At 42.2% G+C, this 26,412-nt stretch overlaps 1 protein-coding gene and 1 long non-coding RNA gene across 3 annotated transcripts in view; one reads left to right on the top strand and one right to left on the bottom strand.

The window, feature by feature from the left end:
• The window catches only part of ST18 (ST18 C2H2C-type zinc finger transcription factor), a 73,977-nt gene that overhangs the window by 5,213 nt on the left and 42,352 nt on the right, over window positions 1-26,412 (bottom strand). Inside the window, exons 10-17 of the mRNA XM_032591892.1 lie at window positions 25,222-25,337; window positions 16,619-16,681; window positions 15,672-15,740; window positions 12,488-12,550; window positions 12,305-12,385; window positions 11,118-11,339; window positions 6,148-6,236; window positions 662-765 (exon numbers count right to left, since the gene is read on the bottom strand). Of these exons, the coding sequence (XP_032447783.1) occupies window positions 662-765; window positions 6,148-6,236; window positions 11,118-11,339; window positions 12,305-12,385; window positions 12,488-12,550; window positions 15,672-15,740; window positions 16,619-16,681; window positions 25,222-25,337 (807 nt within the window). The remainder of the gene's footprint in view (window positions 1-661; window positions 766-6,147; window positions 6,237-11,117; window positions 11,340-12,304; window positions 12,386-12,487; window positions 12,551-15,671; window positions 15,741-16,618; window positions 16,682-25,221; window positions 25,338-26,412) is intronic.
• On the top strand, window positions 183-12,480 carry LOC116737866. Of its 2 annotated transcripts, XR_004343152.1 has the most exons (4): window positions 183-271; window positions 388-549; window positions 737-803; window positions 12,339-12,480. It is a non-coding gene; the product is annotated as an uncharacterized LOC116737866 (long non-coding RNA). The 2 variants fall into 2 exon arrangements; XR_004343151.1 differs by lacking the exon at window positions 12,339-12,480 and having other exon boundaries at window positions 737-2,907.

The following is a 26,412-nucleotide window of genomic DNA, read 5'->3' as shown; positions in this document are numbered from 1 at the left end:
TTTTTTTAATTTTTTTTTAACGTTTATTTATTTTTGAGACAGAGAGAGACAGAGTGTGAACAAGGGAGGGGCAGAGAGAGAGGGAGACACAGAATCTGAAACAGGCTCCAGGCTCTGAGCTGTCAGCACAGAGCCCGACGCGGGGCTTGAACTCACAAACTGCGAGATCATGACCTGAGCCGAAGTCGGACGCTCAACTGACTGAGCCACCCAGGCGCCCCCAGAAAGACCTGTTTCTAACAAACACACGTTCAGAGGTGTTCCAGAAAAAGTAAGTGGGAAAAGTTGCTCTGTTTTATTTGAGTTTTGAATAAAACTAAGTCTTCTTGTATCTTTTCGTGACAATTTTTCTAAATCACCATGTGTTCTGCGGGACTCTAATTACAGGACGATCGGCTTTGCTTCTAAATCCTTTAACGCACCCAAGACAAACGCACGAGTAGCTTTGCCTCCAGCTACCAAACCAGTGGTGGCCCGGGGTGACCGACCTACCTACCCAAGCTTTGCAATATGGTGTCACCGAGGCACGCTCAGTGTATTCATAGTAAGGTAACGGTTTATCTTTCATCACAGGGTTTAACTGTTCAGTGTTTTGCCCCCACTAATGGTCGTGATCACTTTAAAGACAACGAATAGCTTTCTGTCGTTTTGTTGTTTTTACCTGCGTCTGGAGTTTCATCATATCTGCTTCAATTTTAAGGTTGGATTCATTCAGTTCTTTTATTTCTTCATCCAGGTGCCGAATTTCTTCATCACTCTCTATACCTACAAAGAGTCAGACCCTCTTGAGTGCAAACGGAAATGTGAGACAATGAGAATACAAGTCATTTTATGTTTCGTTTGTGGTTTGCTAAGTGAGAATTAGACGTTAATTTGACATGCTGAATTTTTACCCTGACCCATATCCAAGATTCTAAAAGAGTGGGTTCCAGAGTTACAAGATGGGATTTCTTTGTGAGACGAGGGAGTAGAAAAGAGCTTTTTCTACTTTTCTACATTTCTACATTCTGCCCTGGGGTTACTACCCTGGAAAAGAGTCCCTTGTCCCCTGAAGGTGAGCCTCCCATGCTCTGTGACCCAGCAACTCCATTCCCAGGTCCACACCCGAGACAAACGGCCGCCTGTGTGCAATGGGAGGCGGGCATGAGACGTACGCGGCACATTCACAAAAGCCCAACCTGGCAACACACGGCACGCCCACCAAAAACAACGCGAACAACGCTTACCAATATAATGTTAAAATGACCCCGTAAGCCCTGAAGCTTTCCACAAAGCAGGAAAAACCAGGTGGCCGTTTTGTGGGCACGTGCTTCCTTATTGTAAGGAATTAAGTGCCTGAATCAAAACGGGCCAAGCGGGCACCAATGAAGAGACTACTTCACGAGATCGATCTAACACTGGGCTCCGAGATTCAGTAAAGAAGAAAAGCGAACCGACAGCTAAGATCCCGGCAGTTCAGGACCTAGATCGTTTTGAGTACGAGTCAACCGTGGGACACGGCTCCTAAGAAAAAATACACAATTCCCCAGGACCACACTAATGGTTCTGTAACATCCGGGATACGGGACTCAGGATTTATTCCGAACCGGCTGGCTGCACCTGGAGAATTCCGAGCACCGAGCTCAACTGGTTGCTACCCTAGACAGGATCTTCTTCAGACAACTGGGTCTGAGATACTTGATTTGGATGACACCAGGGAGCGCAGATTCCCAATTAAACGTGTTCCGAGTGCTCTAAGCACTTGGCATTTTTCTGATTTCAGCAGACGAAAGCTTCTATTGCTGTATTTCTTTGTCAAATTGTTTTTCCTTTCTGTCTCTTTGGAATAAAATTCCACTTCAGAAAATGGCATTTTCTTACATAGTATCTGGTGAGGCAGACCCTAAGTCTGATAAAAGATGAAGACCTGGGAAGGAAACACATGCGGTGCTTTGAGAACCCTCACTGGGGAAGGCTCTTTTAATCTGAGCCTTTACCACTACAAAAAAGGCAGGCCCATGAAAAGCTTGGGACCCGGGTGGGATGAGCATCGCGGGGGACGGAGTAGAAAGCACAGAGGCCTGGGCTGGGAAGGCAATGAATGGGAAGGTCTGCTCCTTGGACTGTAAGAAGGCCCCCGTGAATGAACACACGGTGAGTGACGAAAGCAGGCCACCTCACAAAGAGCTTGGGTTTATTCTCGGGCAGTGGAAACCCGTGAAGAGTTTTAAGCAGGGGAGTTGATGCGATCTGGTTGGCTTTTCAAAAGCATAGCTCAGTCCTGAGTAGAGGATGCGGTGAAAGGGAGCCGGTAGAAACCAGGAGACTGGTTAGGAGATTATCCCTGGGGTCCTGGCTTGTCGGATGGCCCTTTGCCCCATGGCAGTGGAAGCAGGGCTGACGGAAGTGCACTCAAATAAAACTTGCAGGTAGGATTTGCAATACTTGTGACGGATGGAAGAAAGGGGATGAGTGAACGGAGTCCTCGAGGAAGACCATTTGTTTCTGCTCAAGCAGCTGGCGACTAGTGGCATCCCTGGGATGAGGAAGGCTAGCGGAATGGCAGCTTCCAGAGGGAAAACCAAGGGTTTAATTTTGGCTGTTAAGTCATGGATGCTTGCGAGAAGACTCTGACAGCCCCGATTCTCGGTACTGAGATCTAGTTAGGATTGCGTTCCCCTGGCATCCAATGAGAGTGAGAACGCTCACGTCTCTTGACCACGATGGGGCCATTTAGAAGATGCCTCGTAACAAAAGGTACCTGGACACCTATGGGAAAGGTATGATTTGGAGACGAGATCTCACAAAACGGTAATAGCATAAATTCTCCATAATTCCATAAATTCCATACATCCTCATGCAATTAATGAATACATGAACTAATGTTTTCATTATGACTTCCGGGATTGGGGGAGATACTTTATTTTATTTTGGGGGAGGAGGCATTTCAGCCAATCTTTTTGTAATTTTTTTCCCCATGAATACATGACTTTATTTATTTCTACTGATCTATTTGTCTGCCCCCCTCCTCTCCGTACCTACGGTCTTTAAGAGCCTCCACCACTGAGTGGAGCTGGGAGGCTGCAACAGATGAGCTTCACACCTGCACTTGCCAGTGTGAACTCGCTGGATCCTCTTAAGGATCCCATGAAGCAGGTACGCTTATTACTCATTTTAAAGATGGGAAAACCAGGGCATGAAGGGGTTAAGTAGAGCTGGGATTCAGCACACAAGCTCTCCGGTTCGAGAATATGTTTTCTCAACCATTATAATGCTACCTTTAGCATAGATATTTAATGTATTTTGAAAGTATCCATAAAATGTGTGCACTGATGTTCTCTGACAGATACACACACAACAGAACGTAGAGTGGAAGTAGGGCCCTGGGGTAGGCCAGCTATGTATTGTTAACCAAGGAAGCCATATAAACTTTCCAAGGAGTATTCTGCTGAACTATTCAGTGGCCCTGTTTCTTTAAAGGGTGTACCTGTTTAAAAGCAAAGGAAGATGCTTTCTTTGCTTGGGTTAAATCTGTGCCTAATATACATAACTAGGGATTACCTAATTTATAACGATATTTTATATTCTGTATAAATTTATAAGGGATGCATATACTCATATACAGCAGATATACTCAACTTGTAAGGGGCTTTAAGTAGTTAGAGCTCTATCCAGAAAAGAATGATGTATAACAATATTTAGAACATGGAAAGACCTAGAAAGGTCTACTAAGTATAAGAACGTATACGTAGGTCAACCATCATAACTTTTACTTGTCCCACAAAGAATAGAAGGGCAAGCATTTGTTCATGTACAGACATTGTAATTTTACTATCAAGGACTAGTCATGGTTTAAAAAATTAGGGTGGCAATTTAATTATGGCAAGGGCAGAGAGCTAAAGACCAATTCTTCTAAAGTGAATGTAAGTGCTTTTGGTGTAGAGCTTCCATGTTTTAACTGGTTTGTCGGTAAAATGCTCCCAACGTGTCCTGCAACTAACCAATTTGCCTGAATGATCTGTACCCAGTTTAACTTCATATAGCCCACCAGGAGGCTGACAGTCATATGCACTCTTGAGTTTACTGCAATTTGACTTTCTTCTTAGGGCCTAGAGAGTGTTGGGTTACACCCCCTTTGTAAGTCATCCAGGGAACCACGGCTGTGTCCAAGCGTCAAGGCAGGGGGCCAGGGGACTAGGGGACGATGCCCCACTGTTATAGAGGACCTCAAATGAACTTATGTCCTCCCTGACCCTGACTTGAACCAGGTGGGGTTTTCCTCACACACAAGTCACTGTGGGTTCTCAGGCTTTCGATGAGCATCAGTCCCTGGCTCCTTAGATTGTGAGGCTGTGCCATTTCCAATGTCCTGGCCCGTTTGGAATAGAGGCAGATCAGACACTTGTCAATGTTTTCTAGCCATCTTGCTGCTGCCCCGTGTCCTTTGAAAGTTCGGCTGAAGATGCTCAATTTATAAAGCACCTTTCGAAGGACGTGTGTGCAGTCCAGCTGCCCCCAGGGTTCTGTGACCGTCTACCAGGGGGTTTGGGCAGCCCAGCAGAGCCGTGTGCCCCACACGGCTTCGCTGTAAGTTGCTGTAGTGCCAACAGCTGGGCGTCTTGTTCTTTATCAGGAGCAGCCTGCGACTTCTGTGACTTCCGTTACCTTTACTGCTCAAGGTGTTGCTGGGTTCTTATAATGAAGATTCATGGGAAATGTTTTCTTCACGCACTCAGTTCCCGAGAAACTCTTTGCTCCGAATTTACTTACTGACGGTGTGATTCTCAGAGCGATTATATTCTCCTTTTGCTTTGGCTTCTGAAAAGCCGGAAGTCACATCCGAGATCCCTTCTGACCCACCGCGAAGTGCCTTGCTTCACACGTTCCTTCCGGGATCCTCAGGCTTGGCCCACCTGGCTTCCTTATCTTCGATCTCCTTTTGTCTCATTTTTTTTTTTTTTGAATTACTTTCTAAGTAGCTTTTCCTTTTTAATGTAGCATCGCACTCCCTTTCATTTACATATTGTTTGAAATAAGGTGACATGTGAATAAATAAATATTAAATTGTGCCAGTTTCACAGAGAATGTGCTAAGAGGCTGCTGAGAAGTGAGGAGTATTTCTAAAGAACAAGGAAGACACCTGGAGAAAGCACTTTCGCTGAGCATCTAAATGTGGGACAGAATGGCGAGCGCAGCCCCTAACCCCCAGCGGGTCTATTCCTCCCCCAACCCCCTTCGCCTCTTAGCGGTGGCTGCGGGAGGAAGAGCAGGTCCCCAAGGGGCCACTTGAAATAACGCATCTGATGGCAGATGAAAGCCTTAGAGGGAAGTAGGAAGCTCAAAAGTGTTGCCCTCCTTTGGATATTGCGCATCTTCGTTCTAAAAACTCACACACAAGTTAAAAAAATGGAGCAACGCTTTCGAAGAAGTAAAGTAACGGTTGCTCCGTTCCAGTTATGTGCCAAAGACACCATCAAATAAATCTCCAACGCAAACACGATTGCTTTGCCATGGTTTCCGGATGCTTTAGAATGATGTTCTAAGGAAACAACACGTGCCTGAGATAATAGTGATGAGAAATCTTGGGGAAAGCGCTCAAGAGTCAAAGGAAAATTGAAGGATCCAAAGACAGAGCTCAGAAACTGCATCTATTAACTTCGATGAGGCATTGACACTAGGGAAATACAGATACAGATTTGGATATAAATTTAAATCATCCAGGTTCATCATAAAAATATCATTCTGAGTATGGAACAAAATTTGAGGATTCAAAGATAAATGCCAAAAACTGTATTTCTTGAAATTTAATAGAAGACTTATACCGGGAACGCGCGCACGTGTGCGCATACACACACACACACACACACACACACTAGTGCAAAAGCTATCGTTTTGAGCACTGGGAAACAAAAGTTCACCCAGTGTTTCCTAATCCCTTGAATAGCATTGCTTGATTTTCCGTTGGAGATCCTTACTAAGAAGGAAGGGAAAAAACCCAATAAATTGCGTTTTAGACGAAGTTATGGCTCTAGTTCAAATTCAAGGAAAGCTTCCTTCTTGTATATTAAAATCGCACTTCCCACTTAGAGAATCCCTTGGCACAAGAACACTTTGGGGAGCCGGCTGAGACCTTGGTGGGGACGGCGGCCTTCAGCTCTGTGCTCTTACCGCCTGTCGCTTTGAGTTTGATGGTCATCAGTTCTTCTGAGACCTTGCCCTTTTTGATGGCTTGTGCATTTAGAGGACATCCAGATAAGCTGTGAACATGGAAATTATACCAATGTGTGAAATACATATTATTTCTCCCTTTTCACATGCATTGCGTCTTACAAAAATTAAAATTTTGTATTCCCACTTACTGTCTTTGCCTGCCAAGTAATTACATTCTAATCTGCAGTCTCTTTGTAGAAATAACATGTAACATCTATGAAAACGAAAGCAAAGGCCCTCAAATAATGTAATAGTGCTTTGTGTTTTTGTTCTTTAAATCAAAACACAAATAGCTACTGCTGATACTATCATTTAATTACTTTTGTTAAAGTTACTATTCTGCATTCATATAAGTGCCTTTTTTTGTAGGGGTCCCTTTATTTTCCATAAATGTAAGACTGTACGTATGTGCTACAAATAACAATTGTTCCAAATTAGTCAAAATTCCATGAATAATACAGCAGAATCTTGTTCCTCCTGTTTCTTATATACTGTAGTCTGATCTTTACAGAATGGCTTGAATTAATACACACCCAAAATAATAAAAATAAACAGGTGTAGCGCATACCATTTGGGCATGGGACTGTTTCTAATTTATCCTCTAGCTTTTAAAACGTTAATTGTCATTTAAAAAATCTCTACTCCGAAAGGAGACTAAAAGGAAGCACTGTAAATATATTCAGATGCGCTCCCTGTGGCCAGTGTCTATTCCTGCAGTGGGGTTTACCCCTTTTCCTTAATAGCTACACCCTTCCACTATGCTGCCTTTCTTTAATGTCACCTGTTTTATTTAAATTGCACCAAAATGATCATGACAACGTTGAACAAAACTTGTGTCTTATAGTACGTGATGAGACAGTTTTGTTCTTTTAAGCAACCATTGATTCTGTTGCAACTTTGCTATATGTTTAGAGACAGGATTTTTAAGCACCATTAAAAATGGTCACAAATCAGCCACTTCAAATATTTTTTCCCCACAGACATTTGGTTACAATTCGTATATGAAACAATCATTTTCGACCTGAACATCAGGACACTCGGCAGAGTGAAAAAAAATATTTCTGAGGCAAAGCCCCTTATAAATGTTTGCTAAATGAACATATTTTTAAATGACTTCTAAGTCATTCTATATGGAGATTATGTGAAATATAAAAATAATAGATATATAATATTACATATAAAAAGAAGGCCATGTGGTTTGCCAAAATTTGCTAAGTTATGAAATATTTAGCACCGGAAAAGAAAATAATGAAAAAGCACAAACAGAACCGTAAACTGGATTTTCCCTATTTTGTAAGCTTCTCACTGTAAAGTGTGGCCTATAAGCTTCATTATCTGTATTTTTTCTGCAAAGTTAGCACAAGTCTGTCTTTATGTCACATAGTGTGTTCTCAGAAAACTGTCATGTACAAGATTAGTATTTAGCTGGTAAGGTGGATTTTGAAAGTGACCTGTAAGTCCACTTGTAGTGGAACAGTGATGGCTTTTAAGAGCTCAGGAAAATTCTCTGGCCCTGTCCTCTAAATAATCTGCTCTGTTCCTACCACAGGGCAACACACGTCCAGTTGTAACAGTGGTGAGGAGAGTTAGTGACGCGTCCGCAGCTGTGTGACTTAGAGCTAAAGCGTACGGGAAGTTATGAAAGTGAGGATATGATTTCAAAATACCACTTGATATTTTGTATTTTCCAACGTAGTTATATCTTCCAGGGGGTGAAACAAATCTTAAATGTAAAACAATGGGATAGGAAAATACGATCAACGGTTGTCTTCCCATTTGAGGATGAACACGTCCTCCACGGGGTTTCCACCTGCTGCGTAGGTGGAGGCTGGCTGGGGTGTGTGTCACCATCACGGTCTGGGCTCCGAGTTGCAAAGGCAGGAGAAAAGGCAGGTCACAATGGTTTTGACCCCGTTTATAAGTCTACCACTTATCAGCGCGATGTTAAACTATATCTTCATCTGCCTTGTTAAAGTGAAATAGCAGATGACACGATTTACATGGACATCACTGTGTATATTAAAGCTCTCAAACAAATTACAAAGTTCTGGCATAGCACTAAATGAGGTCATACAAGTTCTGGTTCTGAAACTACAAACATCCATCGTGTGTGTGTGTGTGTGTGTGTGTGTGTGTGTTAATATAAAATCATTTGTCTTCTCAGACTGCTATTTTTTTCAGAGTAGAAGTTTGTCATGTAAGACTTAAAGCAAGGTTTTAAAATAGTCTGTAAATATTATGCTGATGTAAATGCATGGGCCAAACTGTTCTCGACCATCCTCTAAGGTAAATTTTGTACTTATTCCCGTTTTGCGGAATGTTAGCATGAAAAAAATGGCAGAATTTACCTTAGAGAACGGCTGGGGGCAAACCGTGTGCGTGAGGCTGGCACACAGAAAGATTCACCGAACACCAAGGAGGGTCACGACAGGGGCGCTGCTGGCCCGACACCGCCTGCAAAAGGGCAATTCCTGAACCTCCCTGCACTTGTCCTCTTCTGTCGGTGGAGGGTAATTGCACTACCTCTGTAGCTCACAGGGTTTTGTAAAGGATTAAAGGAATAAAGCACGTAAGGTACTTAGAACAGTGCTCTCTACTGGAACAGAGCGTGCCCTGAATAGATGTTAGCTATTGTCCGCGAGCGGAGAGAGTACCAAAAAACCTCAGGGATTTGAGGGTCAAAATACAGAATATATAAAAGTGTATCAGAGGTTAAAACGTGCTATTTTAGCATAAGTCATTCTCACTTTAATGAATTATTAATGAATTACTGCATATATATATATATATATATATGTATGTATGTATATGCAGATGTTAATATAATTTTTATGAAAGGGAAAGGAAATCGTCTGGGTTAAACACCATTATGTGCCAGGCTATAAGCTAGGCATTTTATTACGTTAGTTCATTAAATTCGATCTAGAGTAAAGAGAAGCATTCCACCTTAAAGAGAATACGCCAAAGTAAATTCAGTCTCTTAAACCCTTTAAACAGCAAGAGAACTCTCCGGTAAAGAACAGTGAAATCTGAATTATTCATTTGTTTAAACACTTAATTATTTTCTTTCTCCTACAAAGTTCTATCTTGGCATTAATACTGAAGCTTATATTTTTTGACTCATAATTTCCTTTTTCTTATTATGAAGCACGTAATATGTGCATTGATACATACAATGTATATTCGCAGTTTAAAGAACACCGTCAAGGTGAACACCTTTTACCTTCAAACACGAAAATGACTTTGAAGCTCCCGTGCCCTCAACAGTCACCTCTCCTGCCCCCAGAGATCACCATTGCCTGTAGGTGAATGAGGACCTAGCTTTCTAAAATGCAATTCTGCTCCTTGTTTTTAACTTTTTGGAAACAGAATCACGCCACACATATTCTCCAGCATTTTCTCCCACTCAGCATTGTGTTCTAAAATCCACTGAGGCTTCACTTCCTTTTCACCGTGGGCCACTGCTCACTTATGCACTTGACTGTCAGCGGGCATGTGGGTGGGTCCGTCCCAGTTTGGACTTAGGAGGGCAACGCTCCCATAGACATTCTCTGACATGTCTCTGGGCTCCCGTGTGCAGGAGACTCTCCAAGGCATAAGCCTATCAGCTCGGTGTCTAGGTGGCTGGGAATGTTCATCTGTTCTTTTCTCAACCTGACTTCCTGAAGGGATCGGCTCTAGCGATTCTCTTGCACTTCTAGTGACAGCCCCTGTTGCTCTCTATCCTCACCAAGCCTCGGTGTCATCATTTAAAACTTCATGATTTTTAAAGATAATTCTGTTGTTGCTGACCGAGGGATGTGCCCCCCATAGGACGGCGTTAATATTTCATTATCGGTGTTAACATGGATATTACCGAGTCCGCGATAAGAAAGTAACGCTACTTGGCAGTTAACACGCCATCAGGCACACTTGATTTGTGACTGTCCTTCCCGAATATGAAATAATGACTCAAATTCAGGACAATGTGTGCTGTTGTGAACATGACCGTGCATTTGAAAATCAAAAAAAAAAAAAACCACTTCAAAAATTTACGTTTTCTCGATAAGCAGATATGGCTATACGTCCACTTAAAACAGCAATTCCTGGAAGGCTTAATTTTCTGATGCCATTGATACGTACCTTTAAAATCAAACAAAATCCAGAACGCCCCCGCTTTGCTCAATTTGCATACGCAAAGCATCAGGGCTCACTAAAGCTGCATTGGATGTCAAATCCGCATCGTGCACAGGGGGCCAGAAGACTAGAAGGGCCCTCCTTGATTAGAGAAGTGTGTGGTGAATCTTCTAGCCTCTTTTCTTTAGGTAGAATGTGAACCAAAAAGCTGGACAAAGATCAGTGTTCCCAACAAAGGACTCCATTGAAATCCACGACACCCAGTGAGAAAGGAATTAAGTCATTGTGAAACGATAAAGGGTTTTCTAAACCTCTTTCATCCTGTGGTATCCTTAGTAGTCACTGTGTCATTCTCTTTCTGGCTGCTGGGGATGAGTCACATCTCCCCAGCAGCAAAATAACTACAATTTGGCCTGAAATCGAGCCAGTTCACGAGAGGGAGGGACATAAATATGTAAAGAGAAAGTTTACAATTACGCCGCATAACGGAGTAAATATCACCACTTGAAATCGAAGCGGACCGTTAAAAGACTAAACCATTAAAAAGTAGCAGCATAAGCAAATTTTAGAACCCCAAAACCAAATGCAATTTCTACAGCCCTTGCAAACTATGGAGTAAAGTTTCAGAAACAGAGAAAATAGCATTTTTCATTCCTCGAAGTCACCAAACATCGATCTGGCAAGACTCGTCGCAACATCTGAAGGGCTACGACTGATGACCCCCAGGAGGGATTCCCCACCTCGACCCAAAGCCACTGAGGTGACACACCCTCACAACAACAACACAACAAAAGACAGAAAACAGACGTTACCTTCTGTGGGTGACAAAAACATTATTTACATGGCCCAGCCCGTTGCAGCCTGGCAAGGGACAGTGTGGCAGCTCTTGTTTGTTCAGTTTCCAGGAGAGGGGGGCCCCATTGACAGGATTCTCCTTCTGTCTCTTGGCGGCCAGGGGACAGCCAGAAGCTGTGCGGTGGGACGTGTATTTACCTGATATGTGACCTTGGCCGTCACACCCTATCACAGGACATCTAGAGAGACAGAGCAGAGACGTTACCAGCAGGGAGCCAGGGGAAAACTCTGCAGGAAGCACTGTAACTAGGTGAATGGGAAGGCAGCGGCGATTCCATACCAAATAGATGGCAAGTGGTGAAATTAAGGAGCTCTGAAAATGCCAGTCCAACTAGCAAAACAGCATTGTATTCTCAGAGTGGTCCGCAGGCCCAAGCTAAGGAAGGTTCGTGCATGATCTCAGGTAATCTTCACTATAAACCCGTCGGGCAGAGAGCGTTATTATCCCGCTTTTTAGGCGGGGAAAACTTTTGGAGCTCAGGTAACTTGCCACCCATTTTCCTAGAAGTGGAGTCATGTTCACACCCACACGTTTTAGGTCTAGAGCCAATCACGTGAGCACTGTGTTAGGCTGCCTCCAAACAAAAGACCAAGTGTATAAAACGTTAACCACTTTGCCCTACATTGTATGGCACATTGCCCGTAGAATGGGGACGCTGGTTTCTTAAATGCCGAAGTAACGCGTTTAGAAATGTTGTAGAGCAAGAAATTTACAAACTTCTACATCTGTAGCTGCCTATAGTATCCAAGACTTGGTAGCACATTTCTCAGCAGAGGGAATTTAATTTAGACAAAATTGTACCTTAATGAAAATTAAAGTGTTGGGGGGAAATGTTGCCATATTTATCACGCTATGGCCCTTCCACCAGGCTGCTTTCCATTTAAAACTCTGTTAAAAGTATAAACTTCCTCTTTTCTTTATTATTATTGTTATTTTGCATTATCAAAGAACTGTGTACACATAGCTAGGAACAAGACAATTTTCTTGAGCTTTTAAGCCCTCCGACTGCTGCTTCAAGCGTCCGTGCATTTCATAGGCTACCCCCTCTCCCCAAACGCTCAGTTGCTTCCCAACCAATGTCCTGCCCATCTGACCAACAGGCGGCTTCTGGCCCCGGTGCCCCACCTCAATGGTCACACTCACTTGAGTTCAGGATCTTCTTTTTCTTCCTTTGTAGGAGTCATTTTGACACCACCTTTCCTGGCACGAGGGCAGCCGGACAAACTAAATATGTGCATGACAGAGAACAAAACCAAACCACGTGATCTCACTGGCCGCTGCGGCAGAGTTCTGATTTCGCTACTTCCGAAATGAAATCGATCTTACCTTCTGTGGGAAGCGTAGTTTCCAGTCACGTGCCCGGAACCATCGCAACCCGGGGTTGGACACCTGGAAAACACAGGAACAGAGTGCCGGCCGCGTCGTTGTGGGGGAGGGAAGGGGAGCATGCCACGTTCAAGTAGAACTAAACAGAACGAGTTGCTTTTTGTGGGGCTCTTTTTTTCCCCCCTTAAATGTAATGAGTTTTTGCCTAAGAATACATTTTTAAGGAATATGTTAAGGTGGGGGCGTCTGGGTGGCTCAGTCTGTTAAGCGTCGCACTTCGGCTCAGGTCATGATCTCGCGGTCCGTGAGTTTGCGCCCTGCGTTGGGCTCTGTGCTAATGGCTCAGAGCCTGGAGCCTGCTTTGGATTCTGTGTCTCCCCCCCTCTCTGCCCCTCCCCTGCTTGTGCTCTCTCTCTGTCTCTCAAAATATGAATAAATGTTAAAAAAAAGTAAAAAAATAAAGAATATGTTAAGATGTATAAGATAAGTACCATGTGATGCTTGGCAGACAATGCATTAGCTGTTATCCTACCTTCTTTCTTTCTTCCTCTTTTTGACTTTATTTTGGGAGGAATCGGAAATTTGGCCTGCAACCTACTGCTGGCCTTCTGTCACATCATGCAAAGTTTTTCTTTTTCACTTAAGAAAAAAAAAAAGTTTTCCAAGTTGTTTTTGTGCACAATTTATTTTCTTTGATTTGCTCCACGACCATGATAATCTATTAAATTCACACGGACGAGAGTGGTATGTGTGAGCTCCCGAGACTTGGCACATTAATATAGTTGCCAAAGAACCCAAGTCGTTTGCACCTGGTCTGTTCTGCCTCATGGCCCAACTTAAATGGCCTTTTGGAAAATCTACCAATAGCTATTATCGACAATCAACCACTAAATTTGGAATGAGAAGGGGAAAAAGAGGAAGGGGAATCCAATTCTACTTGGAATGCTAAGTAGGAATAGGTTTCAAAACATACTTGAAAGTAAAAATTGATACAACTTCTTACCGATCATTACCCTTCTAAAAAATCCCCAATACTAGTGAAAACACAGTGGCCAATATAAGATGTTTGCTTTTCTGAAGGTTGCTGTACACATTATCATTGTTAGTGTTCCACTTGTATGCTCACCCTGGTTCAGATTTCTCCCCAAACAAGAGTTTGAAAATAATAATAATAATAATGATAATAATAATAACCAACATGAATACCATTCCTTTTCTTAAACTCTAACCCACTGAACTTTCATGAAAATTCTTTTATATCCAGTCCTGAGGCAGAACATAGAGTGTAAATGCTTTTTTTCCAAATGAAATTTAAAATCAGCATACATCTCGGCGAGTTAACCAGAGAAACTGGCTTGGTATCTTTAACCGACCTTTTAAAGACAGAGTTTATATTCTACATTGTAGGAGAGGATTGAAAGCTGGTCTTTTTTTATTAACATTTCTAGGAAAATAGTGGTTTCTTAGTATATTGCAATTACAGAAAAATCAGTGACCTTGTTTTGGAATTCTACTGGAGTATCTAAACAAGAGGTCAATGAAATGTCTCTTTTTCTTTTTTGTATAGAAAAAAACCCCAAAGATGTTAGCTATCAGATGGCTGTACAAAACATATAAATACTGAATATTGCTATAGAACTTCTCGACCTACATGCTTTCAATATGTTATCAACATTTTTTTTTCTAGAAATAATGCTCAGAAGAAATACTTAAGAAAACCCACAGTTACAATTAAGGTAGGGAAATGTAGACATTTAGAACAACTGAGTAAGACTGAATAAAAGTACTAAGTAAGATAAGTCTGATTGAGTATTTCTCTCTTTTCACTGGCACTTCTCTCTTTTCAATCTGTTAATTATTTCTCAACCTAACATTCTGACATTTCAGTCTAGAAAAATGGCAATGTATAGAACGATTTCCAGAATCTATACTGACACAATCAATTGGACTTTACATATTGAAAATGAGAAAAGTTGCATATTTCATAGTTCACTTCACTATTTCTGGTACCAAAATTCCCCAGTTTTATATCTGTTTTATATCACCTCTTATTTCATAAATTTGTCTTTTGTAATTTTTAGAGAGATAATTTTAAACAAGTTAGAGAATGGAAAGACTAACAAAAGAAAGAAAATAAAATCTCTGCATTTTTACTTGTGATTTAGACATCAAATGTTTATTCCACTATTTATACAAATATTGTTTTATCACTAGACTTAGTAACACTCAGTTTTCTTAAAATATTATTATTTGCAAATAAGTTTCATGAATTTTGTTTAATGTTATTCCTTATCTTTTCTAAAGTTATGCCCTATTATATTTTTAAATATAATGATGGATTATAACTTACTATTCAGATGGATTATAACTTCTTATTATTCTATATATAATGTAACAAGATGTGAAAATAAACAAGTGAGAAGTTTGGAATAAAAGAAGAGAAAAGTAGGAAAAAATAAAATCATTAAGTGGGGCGCCTGGGTGGCTCAGTCAGTTAAGCGTCCGACTTCAGCTCAGGTCACGATCTCACGGTCCGTGAGTTCGAGCCCCGCGTCGGGCTCTGGGCGGATGGCTCCGAGCCTGGAGCCTGTTTCCGATTCTGTGTCTCCCTCTCTCTCTGCCCCTCCCCCGTTCATGCTCTGTCTCTCTCTGTCCCAAAAATAAATAAACGTTGAAAAAATAAATAAATTAAAAAAATAAAATCATTAAGTAAAAGATAATAAACATGTGACTTTGAGATCCTGTACACTAGGTTGAAATGAGCTAGAATTGTGCCTAGCTCCCAAAAGTGAAAGACAATCATATGATTCAAAATTCCCATAAGGTGAAATATTATGCCGTTTACTTAAAATTAGATGATGAAAGGGCTTTGCCACACCTTCATAGTTCTGATTTAGTGTATAAATTCTGAAATCAACAGAAAAAAGCATTATGTTTAACTATTACACGGTTACTTTAAAAAATACTATAATATAAAAAAAAAATCCCCCAAACGAGCAAATTAACTAAATTAAATTAGAAGGAGTTGGTTTTAGTCATTTGAACTTTTTGGTGAAAGAGTGCATTGGTCATACTTTCGTTAGGCGTGATTTACTACTTGTTAGTACGGACCCCACAGGTCTTGAGCGTGGGGAGTCTTGACTCAGTGGGTGCAGGGCAAGGAAGTCTTGGTTCCAATACTTACTTAAGCTCCTGGGAATTTGCAGCCATGAGGGATTTAAGAGTCTTATCTGCTAAAGGACATCCAGAAACACTAAAGAGGGATGAGAAAAACAAAAGCAAAACACACAACACTGACATGTACAAATCCCACTCAAATGGCGTCTTGAGTCTGTGAATATATGCTAAATTTACTGGTGACCGAACACTGGGAAAAATACAACCATGTTTGAATCTGGCTTTGCCACCCTGACCGGTCTGGGCTTGTGGGCCCCTCAGTTATTTCCCACAGACTCAGGTTTGCTATCAAATGAAGGGCTTTAACCCAATGAGTCTCTCCGACTCTAGAACTCAGTGATACGATGATTACTGACTTGGAGTTCATTTCCATTGCACGCCGAGCTGTGGTGGCTTAAAGGTTGAAACCAATGCCCAAAGGGAAAGCGAATCACATCGACGAAGAGGTAAGTGGAGACACTAAACCCAGCTTTTTTGCATTGCTTCATCTAACACATTGACCTTTTAATTGCCCAGGGCGGAGGATGCCACATCTGAAAAGGTGAATGGTCAACCCAAGTCACTCTACTGTCTTACCTTGGTTTCACTTGAGTCCTAAAGCTAGATAGAACCAAAGCCGTGACATAAACTCTAGCTTTTGGTTTATGGTCTGCATAATAGGACCAGAAAAACATTTTTGACCAAAAATCATGATTTCTACACCATATAAATAAAAAGCTAGAAGATTTAACTTCACTTTATTTCTGAAAACACACACACACACACACACACACACACACACACACAAAACAAAAAACAAAAAAACAAACAAAAACCAAAAAAACCCAAAATGCCCCCAACCACAACTAACTCACTCTTCAATTCGGGATCCAGATACTGCCTTTCTAGAATGGGTGACAATAAGGATTTACAAAGTATTTACATTAGAATAAGATGTTGTAGGCTATCAGGTACCTGCGATGGGACGCATAGTTCCCTGTGACATGGCCACTTCCGTCACATCCTGGCGTTGGACAGCTGAGTCAAAAAATATATACATAAAGTCAAGCACTTTTCACAGATTCATTTGCTGTGTCTACAGGTTATGATGTATCGTCTCTTTTCAAGATCGGTTAGCACAGTACAGGGCACGCAGGGGCTAGCGAACTAAGGACTTATGTCCTACAGGAACCAGGAGACTAGCTAGAGAAGACTGGCCAGATCTGAAGGTATTCGTTTTCTTTTCTTTTTCTTTTTTTTTAAACTAGGGGAGTCTGAGTAGCTCAGTTGGTTGAGTGTCAGACCCTTTAAAAAAAAATTTTTTTTAACCTTGATTAATTCTTGATAGACAGAGCATGAGTGGGGGAGGGGCAGAGAGAGAGGGAGACACAGAGGGAGACATAGCAGGCTCCAGGCTCCGAGCTGTCAGCACAGAGCCTGATGAGGGGCTTGAACCATGAACTGTGAGATCATGACCTGAGCCCAAGTCAGACGCTTAACCGACTGAGCCACCCAGGTGCCCCTGAAGGTATTCGATTTCAATATCACACTAGTTCTCTGACTCGAATCATGTAGGAAAGCGATGCGCAAATATATGCCTTCATGATGTTATGAGTCAACGACCGGTGATGTCTGATTTCTTTGAAAATACAAATGTCCTAAACCCGCGCATTATGATGAGAATGGCTCTTGGGAATACTGGCACCAAGTACATACCAGATTTTAGGAAGGAATTTTTGTGAGTTTTTAAGGGAAGGGCATCAGAGTAACTTCATATACATTTTTAAAAACTGCCTGAAAAAGAAAATCTTTGAACACACTACCTATCTCTGGAAAGGTAAGCTAACATTTTAGATGGGAAAGTTGCTGACGATACAGAAGCAGATAAGAAACTTAGTTATTAAAGCTTGGGATCCGTTTCATCTAAAGCTTAAAACCAACATAGACAATTGCTAATTAACAACCAAAGCAGTAGGCTCTCCAGGCTACCTGCCAAAGCCTCGAGTCGGTACTGGTGCACTCCATTTTATCTCAGAAGCTGGTCACATTCTGCACATCTTATGTGTTTTAAAAATAACGTAAGGGGATTTGTTTCTGTAGTTAATAGATTCCTTGGTTTCTCAGTCATTTATTTTCCTCTGATGCTGCTCAAAAGTCACTCATTTGGAGTAAGCAGATTGACCCCAGCCTACTCAGTGCTATTTGTGGCCATGTTAATCAGAGGAAAAATCAGTTACATCATTCAGGCTTCTGGTTTTCTCTGACACGCTGCCTAACGTGAAGGCTTACCCGTATGTGTAGAATACAGAGTTTACCTCTTTGAAGGGACATTTAGAGACAAATTGCCAACATCTAAGGCTTTTTGAAATACCACCTTTTAAGTTTCTTTTCGTTTGTGTTTTTCCCCTGTGAGCTACTTTCTAATCAATTTCAGGTAATCTAAAGAGACTAGAAGACTCAGAACATTTCCATCTCTCAGGGAGATGTTTGATTTTCAGGGCTTGATCTAAGCTGAATCGCCTAGCTCTTCCCCCATCACTTTCCCTAGATGGGTTCTCAGAAGGGAAAATGCAAAAGCTATAGATGTATGTAAACAAGTAAAGAAAAAAAAAAAAGAACAACGATCAACATTTGAGCTGAGTGATCTTGCAAGTGCCGTTCACCCACTAAAGGAAGAAACAATCTCTTCTGAACACTAAAGCAACTGGAATATTCAGAGCGTGAGAGATGTGTTTAATTGCCTGGGAATCCTCGCTTTAGAAATGCATGGCCACCTAGTGTGCAAAAACAGCATTGTATGTACTTTATTTTATTATTTCATTTCATTTCTATTTTTAAATGACTCCTGTTAATACTGCCAGGAGAGGCAAGGAAGTGCCAGTGATTTTTAAATCAATCAGCTAAAATTATTTAGGAGGTAAAATAATAAAGCTAATTAATTAATTTAATTAGCTGCTAATTACTTTTTTTAAGTTTGGTGGCATAAAGAGGTCGAAGAATAAAGAAAGGATTGGAGATGTCGGTGCTGTGGGAAAAGCTTTTGTTTCAGATTCTGATAGCTGGCTTAAATTACAAATCTTCAGGGGCGCCCAGGCAGCTCAGTCGGTTAAGCGTCCGACTTCAGCTCAGGTCATGATCTTGTGGTTTGTGGGTTCGAGCCCCGCGTCGGGCTCTGTGCTGACAGCTCAGAGCCTGGAGCCTGCTTCGGATTCTGTGTCTCCCTCTCTCTCTGCTCCTCCCCCGCTTGTGCTCTGTCTCTCAAAAATAAATAAACATTAAAAAATGAAAAACAAAAACAAAACAAAAACAAGTCTGCAATGAAAAATCTTACCCAATCACATGGGCCTAACTAGTTGGGCAAAATCTTCTGGGAAGGTTTGCAAATGAAAGTATTAACCTTGGAGAAAGGAAACACGCTAGTTCCTTTAGTAAGTGGCCTCAAATTCTAAGACTGTTTATTCTAATCAACATTAAAAAATTCTATTTTGAGGGGCACCCAGGTGGCTCAATTGGTTAAATATCCAACCCTTGATTTAGATTCAGGTCATGACCTCTCAGTCGTGAGATAGAGCCCCTCCCAGGTTCCAAGCCCAGCGGGAGTCTGCTCGGATTCTCTCGCTCCCTCTCTTTCTGCCCCTCCGCCACTCTCTTTCTCCCTCTCTTTCAAAAATAAACAAACATTAAAAACAATCCTATTTTGGGGCACATGGATGGCTCAGTCAGTTAAGCCTCTGACTCTTGGTTTCTGCTCAGATAACGATCTCACAGTTCGTGAGTTCGAGCCCCTCATCAGGCTCTGTGCTGACTGTGTGGAGCCTGTTTGGGATTCTCTCTCTCTCCGCCCCCCCCCCCGCCCCCGCTCTGTTCTTTCCCCACTTGTGCTCACTCTCTCTCTCTCTCTCAAAATAAATAAAAAAACTTTAAAAAATCTTGTTCTGCCAACAGTTTCCGGTAAGTAATTAAGGTACATTTATCTGTTAGAAACACAAAGCAAGACATAATTTTTAAAAAGGATGAAACTATAGAGTAGTCAGACTTTAACAAAACCAGTGAACTACTGCAGTTACATGAAGATCAACGGTATCTGATCTGGAAGATGCGGAAAGAGCCACGAGGTCTCTACAGAGTTAATTTCCCAGGAATTCAAGACTGTATTCCCAAAACTGTTCCCAATGTTTTCAGAGGCTTCCTCTTTCCTGTTTGCTTTGTCCCAGCAAGAAGTGCCCACTGCAGGGGCACCTGGGTGGCTCAGTCGGTTAAGCGGCCGACTTCGGCTCAGGTCATGATCTCGCGGTCTGTGGGTTTGAGCCCCGCGTCGGGCTCTGTGCTGACAGCTCAGAGCCTGGAGCTTGCTTTGGATTCTGTATCTCCCTCTCTCTCTGTTCCTCCCCCACTTGTGCTCCGTCTCTCTCAAAATAAATAAACTTTAAACAACAATTAAGAAAAATAAGAATAAGTAGTGAATCCGACGTCTGAGAAAGGGCACACGGTCCAGTGTGAAGGGAACTCAGCCAGGTCCTCACCGACACCACACGTACTATGGAACTTCCCACCAACTGCCTTCGGAAACTGGATTTCAAGGGGCACCGGGTGGCTCAGTCGGTTAAGCGTCCGACTTCGGCCCGGGTCATGATCTCACGGTTCGTGAGTTCGAGCCCTGCGTTGGGCTCCGTGCTGATGGCTCAGAGCCTGGAGCCTGCTTTGGATTCTGTGTCTCTCTCTCTCTGCCCCTCCCCTGCTCTGTGTCTGTCTGTCTCTCTCGCTTTCTCTCTCTCTCTCTCAAAAATAAACATTAAAAAATTTAAAAAAAAAAGAAGTGCCCATCACAAAATAATCTCACTTCATTTTTCTGTTCAAAATGACAATGCAGGTTAATTATCAATCTTTCACACTACATTTAGTTTGGAATGACTCTGACGTTTTGCAAATATTGACCTTTAAAGGATGAAAATTTGCCATTTTTGAAGGGATTTAAAATAAGATGCAGACACAAAATCCATATAAAGTTTTCTCCCGCGAGGGAGCAAGTATATGGCTGACCCCAGGTCACCTCTGGGAAGAAACAGTGTTCGGTGAAATTGAACCTTTAGTGTGTTTGGTACTACACCCATCACACTGTTCCAGCCACCAGGCTCCAGGTGAACATTAAGTTTTTTATGAAGTCCATTAAGAATGTAATCTGAGATTACTTAAATATCAGTCACAGGTCAAGCCAATAAACCGATGTTGCCCTAGGAATAATTTCATCGAACACTTCCTAGGTGCAAGGTTTGCAACAGCATTTAAGATGTGTTCCCTGCTCCCGATTCGTGTTCGTGCAGCTGGGAAAGAAGAAGCAGCATGGTAAATATTATTTACCAACGGCGTGGATGTAGGAGAACACAAAATCAATGAAAGAAGAACCCCCCTGCCCCCCTGCCCTAGTGGGGGAGGCAGACAACAGAGAATGCAGGCGAGCAAAATGTAGGCGTGTGTTAAATACTGAGGGACCACAGGAGATCTGGGAAAGAGGATGGGAGCATGAGGGCTGGGGGTGGGGGGCGGCTACAGTAGCCAGGAAGACCCGTCAGGGCAGTGACATCTGAGAGAAGAGTCGAGGGAGATCCCTGCAGAAGTCCGTGGTGTGGCGGATGGAATGGCAATAGTGAGGCCGTGAAGCCTTAGGGGAAAAGCAGAAGGGGTGGCTGGTGGGGAGGGAGGGGCAGGGTCCTACTGGGAAGGGACAGCTCATTGCCCACGGGCCCTTGGAAGTGGAGGTGACATAGGCCTGGGAGTCCTTGGAGTAGAGATGGTTCCAACATCATCCTACATCCAAAGGACTGAGTGTAGACAGAGGAGAGAAGAGGTTCCAGGACTGAGACATTCTGCCTTTGGAAGGCTGCCCAGGAGTCTAAGAAGGGGTCCTAGGTGAGGTGGGAACTGTCCTGAGGTGTGGTTCCCTAGAAGGTGCTGGAGACAGAGCAGGACGTGATCAGCTCTGCTGAATCCTGCAGCCCCGGAAAACAGGGTCAAGGGGACCAAGAACTCACACCAGATGGGTCCCCTGGAGAACTTGGGGACGCTTTGGGCGGAACGGTGAAGGCACAAGCCTGTCTGAGAGAAATTCAGGGGAGAAACTGAGTCACGCAGTAGAGGCAGCTTTCTTGAAGAGACGGGGGCTGAGGTGAAAGGCAGGTCAGGAGAGGGCTTTTAAGTCTTCTTACTAAAAAAATTTAAACATACTTTTATGCTGAGGGATTCAGAAGAGAAGGACCAGATGCTGGTGCCTAAGTGAAGGGTTACTTTTTGCTAGAAAGTCTCACTGATCGGCAGCTTTAAATATATTTGTGTAAGAACGCGCTTTAATATTTCACCACGTACACAGAGAGAATATTTTCTTGCATTTCGCTCCCTCACTCACGTTAAACACAACCCAGCCAGGACTATCCCGCCTGCTGGGGATGTAAATGTAGAAAACCAGCGGCTCCTGCCTTGTCTTTGCCTGAAACCCCCTTCGCCTCTCCCCTTCCTCACTTACCACCGTCTATCCTGGTATCTCTACTCCCCTGCCCGACAACTCGGGAGAAGGAACTTAGCGGCGCCTCCGGTCTGACAGGCCCAGGTCAACTCATGTCCGTAAGGAATTTGTGTGAATCGCGCCCTAAATTCTGACGACACACGGTCACCCGTCTCCAAGGCTGGCCGAATGAGGCTGTGAGAGCCGGGCGAGGTCCACAATCTTAGTTTTTGTCACTGCACTGATGCGGTGGCTGTCCCTGTGCTGTCCCTGCGCACAAACTTCTCTGAGTTTCTCCACCTCGTGCTCCCTTCTCTGCCTCCGTGACTTTGTAAGACCCATTTTCCCAAGGTTTGTTCGGCATTTTCTTAACCTCTTTGCACTTAGGGTGCAAGCCAATAATACCCAATGCCCAGTTTGGCATTTTGTTAGCTTTTTGCTCCCATGGCCATCATTTGCCACGGTCACCCTCCCGAACCTCTAAACGGCCTCATTTCTGCATTCTCTGTGGGCTTCTGTTTTCACACTGCTCAGGTGTGTTCCTCAAGTTCTGTAATGAGCACTCTGTCCCTTTCTTTCGAGACTTTCTCTAGCATCATCTCCCAGGGGCCACTGCCTCATGATCTCATGTCTGAATCTCTACGTCGGTGTCTTAGGTGACCTTCCTGACACAGTCCCCGAGGGCCTCCAGCCTCACAATAATTCTGCGCACTGTTCCCCCTGAGGTATACACCCTTAGCTCACTTCTCTGTCTAAAACCCACGGCTTGCTAGTGCAAACCTGCAGCCAGGCCCTCTTCTCCGCTGCTTGGCTCCGTTCTCACTCTCTCTCCAGGTCCAGCTGGTCCTCAGGGCTCAGCTCAGGGCCTCTGCCCCCCCCCCCCCCCCCCCGGAACCTGGTCCCTGTTCCCAGCCTCTACCGCAGTCTTAGCTGGTGCTCTTTAAACTCTTCTGAGTCACAGAACCCTTTTCTCAAAGGGGTGATGGAAACCATTACCTCCCCTACCCAAGAAATCATTTACATGAAATGCTGTCGGGTTCACACACTCCCTGAAGCACTGCCTTGGATCTTCTGGGGTCAGTAGGGTCAGATTAAGAACCTCTGATCAAAACATAAACATTTCTTCAACTCATTCAACCCACCCAGAAGCAACATTCTCTAGCCCTACACCCCGTTCATTTCCTTGGAGACACTTTCTGGAAGGGCAGAGTTTGTCTGCTCCTATATTCCCAGCATCTATATGTGCCTACTAACACATGGTAGGCATGCGAAAAATTGTTACTGAAGGGGCGCCTGGGTGGCTCAGTCAGTTAAGTGTCCGACTTCAGCTCAGGTCACGATCTCACCGCTCGTGAGTTCAAGCCCCGTGTCGGGCTCTGTGTCGACAGCTCAGAGCCTGGAGCCTGCTTTGGATTCTGTGTCTCCCTCTCTCTCTGCCCCTTCCCCACTCATGCTCTGTCTCTCTCTCTCTCAAAAATAAACATTAAAAAATTTTTTTTTAATTATTACTGAATAAATTAACAATTGTTCCACTGCCATAGAGAGAATAGCAAGACCCAAGTAGTCCTAAAAAGATGTGACTTCTTAAGAATGGATTCTGGATCTGGGGCACCCGGGGGGCTCAGGTGGTTAATCATCCAACTCTTGATTTGGCTCAGGTCACGATCTCGTAGTTTGTGGGATTGAGCTCCGTGTTGGGCTCCACGCTAACAGTGCAGAGGCTGCTTGGGATTCTCTATCTCCCTCTCTCTCTGCCTTTCCCTTGCTTGTGCTCTCTCTCTCTCTCAGAATAAATAAATAAACTTAAAAATAATAAAAATAATAGAAAATAAAGAAGAATGGATTCTGGATCTTTCACTCCATCATCACCACTGACTGTAGAGCATCACTACACTCATCATGGTGAAAATGGTAATTGATTTCTAACAGAATCCCCAAATTAAATGTAAAAATTCCTCTTCAAAAAGAAAAAGCTGGACTCTGCTTTGTTTTTGTTTTGTTTTGTTTTTAATTTTAGAGAGAGAGCATAATCAGGGCAAAGGGACAGAAGGAGAGACAGAGACAATCTTAAGCAGGCTCCACACTCAGCATGAAACGTGACTTAGGGCTTGATCCCACGATCCTGGAATCATGACCTGAGCCAAAATCGAGAGTCAACCGACTAAGCCACCCAGGCACCCCGGTCTCCGCCTCCCAGGAAAATCTGTGAGTCTGCGAGGGAGGTTAGACTGACGGGTAGTAAGTTTTTCGTATCATCTGTGTGATAACAATACTGTTAATTATGTTATGGAAAGGAACATTAATTTACTGACAGGTACTTAATATTTATTGTAAAATCAAAGAGAAAATGGCTGCCGCCTGTATTTCAAACACAGGTGTAATATTTTAAAATTTTCAATGCAATAATTGTTTAAATTCTCATTAAATGTGATTAATTTATCAAAAAAATTTCAATAGGAACATGAATTAATGTACTTCCCCATTAAAAAAATATTTATGCCTTTAGTGGACGAAATGCAATAATCTTACGTAGAATACTGTGACCTAGTCTATGCCACAGGTAGTAATAATGATCACAAAATGAGAACATTCTGCCCGCTAGGCATTTTATATATTCTTATAGATTATTTCATTAGATTTTAACAATTTCATGAGATGACTATTGATATCCCTGTTTTACATTTAAGAAACTGGAGGTTCAAATGAGTTAAAAAACTTTGTCTAAGGCCATGAGACTAGCAACTGGTACGATAAAGACACAATAGAACAAAGCACAATGAAAGATTTTGATGAGCCAAACAGAATAAAAAATGTACACATTTCTAATTGTTTTATATTGGTTTTGTGTTTTTAAATCATTTCTTAGCATGAAGTCTCGTCATGTACACTTTGATTTTTGTAATTCTCTTAGTTCTAAGCAGAAATTTCGGTACATATCGAACACTTAACTATCGACTGGTTGAAATTGTCCTAAAACATTCCGAAAATCAGCTACGCAAATCAGGATATGATCACTCAAAATTATGAACTTGAGTCTCCTAGTTCTAGAATCTCGCAGAATATGCCGTTGAAGATGACTTACGTAATGAGCTCTTTTTTGAGGTCTCTCGCGTGGAGCTTGGGTTTAGGACTTGGTATGGAGGCCTCTCCAGGAAACTTTTTTTCCTCTAAATTTTCTAGAGAGCTCGCAGGGTCTTTCTGGAAAAAATAAATTAAAAAAAATACAGAAGCACAGAAGGCATTAGGGAACCTGAAAAGACAACTGTATATGGAGTCATTAGGGTGGAATTTGAGTTTTAGCTTAATGACTTAGCTGAAGTTCCTCATTGGATTTGTACTCAAAATTAATGAGCTAATAAAGTATAATGATATCCTGATTAGGATGGACCTCTATCCTTGGTGAAGAAAAGAAAATTATAATTCATGAGGACATTTTGGCAAATATAACTACAGAGGCATTTCTTGAGCTATATAGTGAATATGTTTCTGATTTTATTGCATAACGAATGTTTCCTGGAGAATGTAGAAATAGTTCTTTACATACACAGCAGTCATTGGTAAAACAAAAGAAATATTGCAAAAGTGAACCACAAATTTTTAAATGAAAAAGAATAAGTAAATTTAGGTTAACAAAATGTTCTTTCTGATATACGAAAAGTTAACATTTAAATTGTTTAAAGATGTAATAACTGGTCCACAATATGTAGGCATTTGGTTTGATCTTTCTGGATAATCGCTTTTATTCTCACATCATTTCCTATTTTCTTAAGTTACCTCTTTTGCTTAGTATCTTGTAATGCTTTTACTCACTGGATGGAATTTCTTGCTGGCTTACCCCTCATTTTTGTGGCCTTCTTTTAAGCTTAATACTGATCTTGATTTCACAAGGAAGATTTATTAATCCTTTCAAATAATTTATATACCGTCTGATATATTATCTTACAGAAAACTAATGATGGTTTTCCTCAATTACATAATTAGCTTACATTCATCCTTAAGCTTATATCCAGTAAATATAATGCTTCCTGGATTTAATATTAAAATCAGATTAACTAATATGGAAAACTATTCTAATTCTCAAAAGTACCGATCTGTTGAAAATGAGAAAACTATTCTGAATTATTCAAGGTAAATCTCATTTAAGTCAAATGGATATAAAAATGTGATGGCAAAATATAATATATATAATAAAACATATATAATACATTTTAATAATTCTGAGTCTACACTCAAAATCAGTGGAAAAACAAAATCCCTGGGTTTTCCCAACCAA

Source organism: Lynx canadensis, chromosome F2 (genome assembly GCF_007474595.2).
Source record: "Lynx canadensis isolate LIC74 chromosome F2, mLynCan4.pri.v2, whole genome shotgun sequence".
Taxonomy (NCBI): domain Eukaryota; kingdom Metazoa; phylum Chordata; class Mammalia; order Carnivora; family Felidae; genus Lynx; species Lynx canadensis.
The sequence above is the reverse complement of the archived record's forward strand: the minus strand, read 5'-3'. Positions and strand labels throughout refer to the sequence as shown.